This window comes from Oryza sativa, chromosome 8 (genome assembly GCF_034140825.1).
Source record: "Oryza sativa Japonica Group chromosome 8, ASM3414082v1".
In the NCBI taxonomy this organism is placed as follows: Eukaryota; Viridiplantae; Streptophyta; class Magnoliopsida; order Poales; family Poaceae; genus Oryza; species Oryza sativa.
Window position 1 is genome coordinate 23,293,287 of NC_089042.1, and position 9,353 is coordinate 23,302,639.

General features: G+C 53.7%; 1 protein-coding gene and 1 long non-coding RNA gene across 2 annotated transcripts; both read right to left on the bottom strand.

Annotated features, from left to right (window-relative positions):
• Nucleotides 1-4,475: 4,475 nt before the first annotated feature.
• Nucleotides 4,476-6,081, bottom strand: LOC107275533 (putative heat stress transcription factor B-4a). The gene is made up of 2 exons (XM_015793828.3): nt 5,572-6,081; nt 4,476-5,478 (listed from the first exon to the last, which is right to left on the bottom strand). The coding sequence occupies exons 1-2, from the start codon at nt 5,836-5,838 to the stop codon at nt 4,603-4,605; spliced, it is 1,143 nt and encodes a 380-aa protein (XP_015649314.1). The 5' UTR covers nt 5,839-6,081; the 3' UTR covers nt 4,476-4,602.
• Nucleotides 6,082-7,652: 1,571 nt separating this feature from the next.
• On the bottom strand, nt 7,653-8,636 carry LOC112939882 (uncharacterized). The gene is made up of 3 exons (XR_003243801.2): nt 8,480-8,636; nt 8,300-8,398; nt 7,653-8,222 (listed from the first exon to the last, which is right to left on the bottom strand). It is a non-coding gene; the product is annotated as an uncharacterized lncRNA (long non-coding RNA).
• Nucleotides 8,637-9,353: the final 717 nt, after the last annotated feature.

Consider the following 9,353-nt stretch of genomic DNA (forward strand, 5'->3'; position numbering starts at 1 on the left):
CGGTGCAATCGGATCGTAGATCGGATGAGTAGTTTAAGAGAAAATTGTATTTGAAGTATAGGTGGATGGTGTCTCTTATAGACGGAGTGGTAGCTGGTTTAGACAAACCAGCTACCGCTAGCTGTGTAGTTACGTCCATTGGGGGTGAGGTCATGGTAGGTGTGGGGGACACAGTACCTCGGTATCCTACAGGAAGCCTTCGGGCCATCGCGTCGGGTAGGCCGAGTTGCCTAGGACCATGAGGCCATTTGTAATATGTGGAAAGGAATAATCAGCAATATAGCTTATCTCGTATCCTGTAAATAAATGGTATGCACCCGGATTATAAGGGATATCATATCATACATGCCATCATATCCATTAATTTTATATAAGGGGCGTCAGCATGAACCCTAAGGGGTTATGCACTCATCCATTCACACCCAACATAGATACAATCCACAAACAACTGGACTAGGTATTACTTCTCATCGATGGTCTAAACTAGTATAAACATCTGTCACTATCTCTCCCTGATCTCATACACCCTATAAATTATATTGCCGATCATAAAAATCCACAGTGGAGGAAGGTTGGCGGAAGGGAAAGAGCATAATGCGAAAAACCAAACCGATGTGTGATCTGACCTCTCAATGCACCAGCCCAACTGGTAAGCCGGACAGTGGAACCGTAGTTCATTCACTACATATATGTAGTGTATGTTTTCATCTTAGCACAACTAGTAGAGGTGCTCCGGCTTAGCTGTGGAGGCTTTTCGACATATAGACCGGGGGTCCCACCATCACATCTTTTTTTTTTTGAGGTTTTGCTAAAACTGTCTAGTTCGATCGGTCCACGTACGACGGTCTGAATGCACGTGCCTTTTTTCAATCCAACTTTACCATGGCAACCTCTCTAGATCTAATTCTTTTCTTTTTAACCGTCAGCGACTTAGCGTGATTCTTTTTAAAGCTGTGGTGGAAGAAAGGGAATTTCTTCGGGTTTAAAAAGATGACCATGAGAGACGACATAGTGGCATGGCATCTCTGGTGGCTCTCTCATGAGGGAATATGGTGAGGTAGGGTTGTCACATCGCCGTCAGCTTGAGGATGAGAGGCAGGGAGGGGAAAGGGGGAGGGGGAGGTTTGGCTGGCACTGGTGAGACCAAGCGAGGGTGCAGTAGCGGAGACCGGTGGTGGAGAAGTGGTAGTGCCTGGGGTAAGGAGTGGAGGGGTTAGAGTTTTGGGTGGGTTGGGGAGGGGGAAGGGTACAACACAACCTCAAAACGATATAACGGTTCAGAATTCGCAAGATTTTTTTAGAATATTTTATATCAAATGTCAAATATGTATCCTCATATAAATTAATATAAATTAATTGCAGTCAGTTATAGTTTGACCATGAATTCATTTGTTGAATTGTCGCAAGCTGACTGTTTTTGCATGCCAAGGATAGTTTACGTACGTACGACGTGTACTCAGCGTGTCGTGATAGAAAAATGGTGATGGATATCAGTCAATTGCTTCTTCCTGGAAGGAAAAGAGGGATACATTTAACAGAACCATGCATGTACATACGTACGTGTTATCAAATCCTACAGCAACCATTCGTAAGTATGGTGTATATATAGTCATATTGCAACCTAGCTACGTACTCTGATTATACGCAGCAACAGTGAGTCAGTGATAAAATCCAACCATTTCGATTCCCAATCTGGGGTTTGGTCTATTTGTACCCGGCCTGATAACAACCAAGCATCCAAACCGCTCATTTTGGGAGATTCCGTGAGCATTATTCCATTTCAGCATAGAGGACAGCAGTACTGTTTTCAGGTCAAGAATAGACGGCAAGTCGGCAACATATTCTCTAATGTAAGGACAAGCTAGCCCACGAAAATTTACATGCGAGTCTGTCTGTAGAGAAAATATGGTCCTGTTTCATTAGCAGGTTTCCTGGCAGCTACACTTATTTATAGAGATTCTCAATAACGGTAGAATCTAGAAGATAAATTAATAGCCAAAAGGCTAAAGTTACCTAACTTTTATATTCACACCTGCTACTTGGGTTCACATACTATATATATCATAATGTTACTACCATTATACCATTATAGATATTAACGTGTGAGATAATAGGCTCAAATAGGGCGTGCCTAGTTTAAACATAATGAAAAACTATTATATTTTGGAATAGGCTGTCTTAGCCTTCGAGGGCAGCAAGGCAGGGTGACGCCACTTGCCATGCATGGGAGGAGACGAGCACAGCGTCTGTGACTGACTGGAGCGGTTTGGAGGCGCGCGGCCGCTGAAAATGGCCAGAATTGACTGGTGAGGAGGTGTAGAGTCGTTTTTCCCGGAAGGCCGGCCACTTCAATTTGTCGCAGCTCGTACGCACACCAGTAGACCACCATGCCGGCTATGACCGCCCACCCGCACGAATCGTCTCTAGCATTGTTGGGCCAAGGTTTGGTGAACACTCTACTCATGGGCCTCATCAAGGCCTTGTTTAGCCAACCCGAATTTCTTAAAGAAAAAGTACATATGAGGTCCCTCATCTTGTCATCGGATTACAAAATCGTCCGCCAACCGTAAAACCAGATATATATCATCCCTCAACTTACAAAACCGGAACACTCTGGGTCCTTAGCCCGTTTTGACCACGGTTTCGTCCGACGTGGCAGCTCAGTCAGCGTGAGACCCATCTAGGCCCCACATGTCAAGGTGTCCACGTGATCACCTCTCTCTTTCCCCTTTATTCTCACTTCCTTCTCTCTCTCTCTCTCTGTCACTCTTCTCCTCGTCTTGGCAGGCTGGCCGGTAGGTGGGAAGGAGATCGGCGGGGCGAGGCAGGAAAGGAGGTGTAGCGGCCGGCGATAGGTGGTGCTTCAGCAGCGGCGACGGTCACGCGGGATAAAGGTTGGGCAGTGGCGGTGGGAGCATGGGGGAGGCGAAGGGGGAGCATGGGGAGGGCTGGCTGCCCGACTGCCCTGACACCGCCGTGGCGCGCCTGTCCCGGCACGGACGAACTCGTCCATCTCCGGGAAGTAGCCATCGTGGCTGACGATGAGCAGCACCTCCCCGATGTCGTGGATGCGGGAGAGGTTGTCGATGATGAGGAGCAGCGCAGCACGGGAGCGGAGGCGAGCGCAATGGTGGGAGGAGGAGGAGGTGGCGGTGGTGGCCATAGCGGCGGCGGCGGCGGCGGCGGATCTCAAGTCGTGCAGTTGTTGCCTACTGTTGGCTACTGCATTCACATCTCGATTAGGCCGGCAAAGTGATAGAATTTTCCTTCCTTGCTTCTCCTTTTCCTCAAGGAGCGGCCGCCGACGCCGCCGTGCTTGACCTGTATCCGGTACTCGAGCCGGTCGTCAAGGTAGGCAGTGTAGGTGCGAACGAATGCGGAGAAGTCCTAGGGCTGTCACCACGTGCTCCTCCTCAAGATCGACGAGAGAGAGAGGGGGCGGGGGCGCCGAGGAAGAGGGAGGTGGAGGAGGGGTGCATGTGGATCTCGTCAGCCATCGCTTGCCCCGTCGTCAGGGTCCGTGGGGGCAGGGAAGTTGCTGCCGCCGCTCCTCCTCAAGATCATCGGGAGAGAGGGGAGGAGGCTGGGGACATCGAGGAAGAGGGAGCTAGAGGAGTGGAGCACGTCACCCGCCGCCCGTCGGGGTTTGTGGGTTAGCCGCCTCCCGTGTTGTCGTCAGGGCGCCATTTCGGACATGAGAAAGAGATGGCAGAAGAGACGGGAGAGGAGGGAAGGGAAATAAGAAGGGAGGTTTCACTGACATATGGAGCTCACATGGGTCCCACGTGGAGTGAGCTCCCACGTTGGACGAAACCGGGTCAAAATAGCCTAAGGAGCCAAAGTGACCCGGTTTTGTAAGTTGAGAGATGTTATATATTTGGTTTTGTGGTTAGGGGGTGATTTTTGACAAGATGAGGGACCTTCTTTGTACTTTTTCCATTTCTTAAACTTTCCAGCCCATGCCTACCCATAGTCATCGGCCGGCATTTTGGCCCAAGAGTTAAGGCCTATTTCTCGGGCATATGTCAATGGCCTTTTTCCTTTTTTTGCGAGGAATACGTCGATGGCCTTTGGTGTTGGATAGGGAAGAGTTGGAGTACAAAAGAGGCCTGAACGAGTTGACTCTACTGTTCTGATCCAAAGCCTAGTGTGTATGCCGCTGTTACTGTTTCGCCTTCTAGGGAATATTACTGTTCAATCACAGTCTCGTTCCTCCGGCCTGTGTACCGTGTTGTCAGCTTGCTGCATCATGAATTGATGAAGGCATCTATGCACTTGCATGCCCTCACGCAATGGAATAGAAAAGCTGAATTTTCCCTCCAATCGTTTAAGACTTCATTGATATCAGAGAAACTAACTGCTTTATTTAATTCTGTCTCCCGCGCAAAATCAACTACAGTACTGGTGTGATAAATGAGCTATTTGGAGTAGATCGTTGCTGCTCCTCTTAAAGCTCAACAGTTCATCATATCACATTAGCAGAGCAAAACGAGAATGGCCATTAATCTGGAAAACAAATTGACACAGACGAATTGAACCAGCTAAACTAGGCAAGCTAGATACTACTACGTGAAGTACTAACTAAGCACACTGCACACATGGCTACGGTGGCGACACGATGCTCAATCTCAGCTCGCTGTGCTCCACCACCAGCGTCCGCTTCGGCGCCGGCGACGTAGGAGGCTGCTCTTGCGGCGGTGATCTCTTGCGGCTCGCGCCTGATGACGTCTGCTCGTCGGCGCTGCTCAGGTGCACGCCGAACAGCTTGGTGCTGCCGCCGCCGTTGCCGCCGGACACCTCGTTGATGATCTTCTCCGTCGTCCGCGGCAGCCGCAGAGCCAGCAGCGTGGGCTGGTCTTCGGCCACCGTGAGCGAGCTACTGGACGTGGCGCTCCGGCCGGAGGCGCCGCGCACCTCGGACGCGGGCGCCTTCCCGCCCGCCGGCGGCGGCCGTAGAACGCCGAGGCCGTGCAGCGCGGCCGCCGCGGCCGGGCTGGGCGCCACGGGACGCACGTGGTTCTGCACGAAGTAGATGATGTCGCTGTAGAGCTTGCGCATGTGCGCCAGCTCCTGCACCAGCGCCGCGTTGCCGCGTAGCAGCCGGTGGTTCTCCTGCATCAGCGCCTCCTCCTCCGGCGTCGCCGCCGCGCGGCGCGCCGGTGCGATCACCGGCCCCAGCTGCGAGAGCAGCCGCGACGACGGCGCCACCGGCAACGCCGCGCTCTCAAACCAATGGCGCCGCTCCGTCGTCGTCACCAACGCGCCCAAGCGGCCATGGAGCATGCCATCCCCGTGGCGGAAGAAGGCACCGGCCGCGAAATGGCGCGGGGCAAAGAAAGGCGGCGGCGGCGGCGGGAACGGTGGCCACGTTGCCGCCGCGGACTTACGCCGGTGGATCTCGCACAGCAGCTGCTTCTCGCCCTTCCTGAAGAACTCGTTGGCGAACTCCCACCTCTCCGGCACGACCTTCCTAAACCCCTGCACGCGACACACCATCACGGTCGTCATTCCATACACCCTTCAAGCTTCCATCAATGGCGAGACGCCATGATCACGAACGTAATGGCGTACATATGTGTTGAGCTGGCGGACGAAGGAGGAGAAGTTGCTGTGCTTGAAGTAGTTGGGGAGGATGTCCCTGGCGAACTCCGGTGGCCGCCACACGACGAAGCTGGAGGCGGACTCGCCGCCGTCGTCGTCCTCCCACGACACGACGTGGTCGGTCGCGGGGTCGTCGACGAGCTGGTACGTCTTGGTCAGGAACGGCGCGGGCACCACCGACGCCGACGCCGCCGCCGCCTTCTGACGCGCCGCCTCGCTCTCCTCCTCCCACTCCATCGTCGTCGTCAACGACGTAGCCAGGAGCAGCGGCGACGATGATGGTGTCAGAGGTTCAAAACCATGCGTGCGTGGCTTTTATCGCTAGTTTCGGCTGGGTTTGGACATGTGCGTGGCTGCTGGTAGCCTCGGGAAACATGCGTGGAGCTAGCAACACACTGGTACTAGCACAGTGTAGGGGAAGGGAATAATAACTGGGTGAGCTGAATACGCATGTGCCAGCCTTCAGCCTGTCTGCACCTGCCTGCAGCTCGATCGGTGCGCGTAGGCAGCCGGACGAGAAAAACGGTGGATTTGCCCGTGAGAGGCCACACGGCAACAGCGGCAGAAATCACTCGCGAAACGCGATATGGATCGAGAGATGGGCGGGGCGCACCCCGCGCGCGGCTAATCCGGCTCCGTTTCCCCGTAAACTCAAGCGATATCCACATACACATCCGTTTTGTCCAGCTTTCCAGCGCGACGCGGCTTCAGACGTTCAGTCGCTACTCGCTAGCTGCTAGGCTACAGCGTGCATGCATGATGCATGTGTTGCACGCACTTCAGTCGCTGACACGTACGTACGTGCAACGGGGTATTTAACGTGGCGACATCTGGAAACCTGCGTCGTGTCCCCTCTGCACGACGCTGTTCCTGTTCATGCTGAAGAAGTGAAGATGCCGAATGCGCGACCACTGTTAACTCACAGTGCAACGGGACGACGACGCCGACGCCGACGCATATGCATGCAATCGAGTAGTACGTAGTACGCCGTGTTTGCCGTATCGACAGCTTTATGATACAGGAACGCGAGTTATTCCTTTGGTCGTATGGTATGGAGTACGCATGTGTGTGTGCGCGCAACCGTTTTTTTTTGACAAATTGACCCTTTTGGAAAACTTATTTCGAAACTAACCCCTGCCAAAAACTTCAACCAAAAATAGGCCGTCGCCTCAGCGCCAAACACATTGGTGCTGACGTTGGCCGTGTCAGCGCCAACGGGACTGGCGCTGACATTGTGCCACCGTGTCGGCCGGGCCGATCCCCAGCTGACGTGGCAGCTACCTCAGCGCCAACCGGACTGGCGCTGAGGTGGGACTTGGCCGCAACCCCCAAGGCCCAGACCAGCAAGCCTTCTGGATGGCTTGCGGGCTGGGACCTCAGCGCCAGCCATAATGGCGCTGACCATGGGACACTCAGCGCCAGCCCACCTGGCGCTGAGGTGGGACTTGGCCGCAACCCCCAAGGCCCAGACCAGCAAGCCTGCTGGATGGCTTGCGGGCTGGGACCTCAGCGCCAGCCATAATGGCGCTAACCGTGGGATACTCAGCGCCAGTCCACCTGGCGCTGAGGTGGGACTTGGCCGCAACCCCCAAGGCCCAGACCAGCAAGCCTGTTGGATGGCTTGCGGGCTGGGACCTCAGCGCCAGCCATAATGGCGCTGACAGTGGGACACTCAGCGCCAGCCCACCTGGCGCTGAGGTGGGACTTGGCCGCAACCCCCAAGGCCCAGACCAGCAAGCCTGATGGATGGCTTGCGGGCTGGGACCTCAGCGCCAGCCATAATGGCGCTGACTGTTGGAAACTCAGCGCCAGCCCACCTGGCGCTGAGGTGGGACTTGGCCGTTTCGGCCGTGGCCCAGCCCAGCAAGCCTTCTGGATGGCTGGGCTGGGACCTCAGCGCCAGGTGCACTGGCGCTGAGTTTGGACATGTCAGCGCCATTTAGCATGGCGCTGACGTCCCAGCCCTGCTAAACTTTAGCAAAACTTTGCACACAACAGAGGCAAACATCAAATCACAGAAATTTACAGGCAGTAATATATCCAGAGAACCATACAAAACATACATCCATCCATCAATCCCAACATCATTCCATACATCCATAGAATCCATCAATACATCCATATATGAAGTCCATATATATAAGAAATAAAAACATCCCATCGATCCTCGTCTATACATCCAGTCGAGTCCATACATCCAGTCCATACATCCATCGAACCATGCATCAAGTCCATCCATCTATCCATCCATCCATTGAACCATGCACTCACCTCCTCCTACCTCTAGTGCGAGGACGAGGCACGTCGGGGGTGTACCTCCAGTCCTGCGAAGGAGCCCGCCGGCGTCGTGGTCGAGACGGGCCGGGCTGCGAGATATCCGGCTGTGACGACTCTGGTGCGTCCTCTAGCTGCGAGGGACCGAGCTCATCCGCCTCCTCTTCTCTGTCCTCATCCCCTTCTTCCTCCTCATCTCCTTCCTCCGCCTCTTTGTCTTGCTCGCCCTCCTCGTCACCCACCTCCCCTTCTTCATCCCCCTCTTGGTGGGCATGAGCATGTTCGACCACATCAGTCGACCTGCAGCCGAGCCTTGCTGCCAACTTCCGACATCGCTGCCGTAGTCTCTGCATAAAAAATAATCCATGTTAAGTTATCGCTTTTGGAAGAAAACACCGTAGTTTCATCTCTTTCCAACGATTACCTGTAGGGCGTTGCGGAGGGTGCCGCCCTCTCCTTCGGAGCCAGGAGCCGTGCCTAGCGCCACTCCCGCGTCGTTGACGGTCTGCAAGAGCTCTCGAGCCTGTAGGATTGAAATGAAGTAAGTCACAACATATATGGCATTGAAATGAAATAATATACAACATTAATGCTAGAAACTAACCACTCTGTCGCGAACAGGTCCCGTCTCGACCGTGGTACCTAGACGGGTACGAGTATCGTACTCGTTCTGCTCCTCAACATCCTCGGGGTCATCCGCTATGTCGGCTAGTGTCCAAGCCGGACGTAGGACAAGACGGTAGGTCCTGTGGAGCCACGCCAAGTACTTTACTGACGCGTTAGATTCCTTCACATGGTACGGCCGGTGGACACGGATAGAATAACTCTGTAGCCATATTTTCAGATCATCCATCGATCGAAACTCCAACCCCTTCCTTGGTTCATCACACATTGGTTCGAAGGCACCGTCATATTGTGGATCCCCATCAGCAATTGCTAGCCCAGATCTGGTAAGATCCTCGAATTGTGTTATTTCCGGGTTTCTACCCACCAGTTTCGCAAACACAGTCCTTTCATGCTCTGACATCTTACGCACTGGACGATCATCATCGGAGTCGGAAGCGGACTCATCCAATTCATCCTCTGTATCATACTCCAACCAGCCTGGGTTCAATCCACTGCGTATCATAGCCTCCTCACACTCCTCTCGGGTATAGAATTTCAGCCTAGCCAACTCCCTTAGGCCCATACTTACATTCTTAGCATTCGCTTCTTCCTCAGGCAACTCCACATCATCTCCTACCTCCCGACCATCCTCAACATCTCCTTCCTCTCTTACCGGCACATTCTCCTCCACATTAACTTCCTCCCTTAACGGCACATTGTCCTCTGCATGTACTTCTTCCCTTAACGGCACATTCTCCTCTGCATGTACTTCCTCCCTTACCGGGTCATTCTCTTCCCTGACCTCCACATCCGCCATATCATTTACTCCCTCGCCCCCCTCCACGTCTTCCTCAATCAATTCTTCCTTCCTA

Excerpts from the sequence above, each read along its gene's own strand:
- LOC107275533 (XM_015793828.3), bottom strand. The coding sequence starts at position 5,838 with ATGGAGTGGGAGGAGGAGAGCGAGGCGGCGCGTCAGAAGGCGGCGGCG. Across the intron at positions 5,479-5,571 it reads TCCGCCAGCTCAACACATAT|GGGTTTAGGAAGGTCGTGCC; the intron begins GTACGCCATTAC and ends TGTCGCGTGCAG.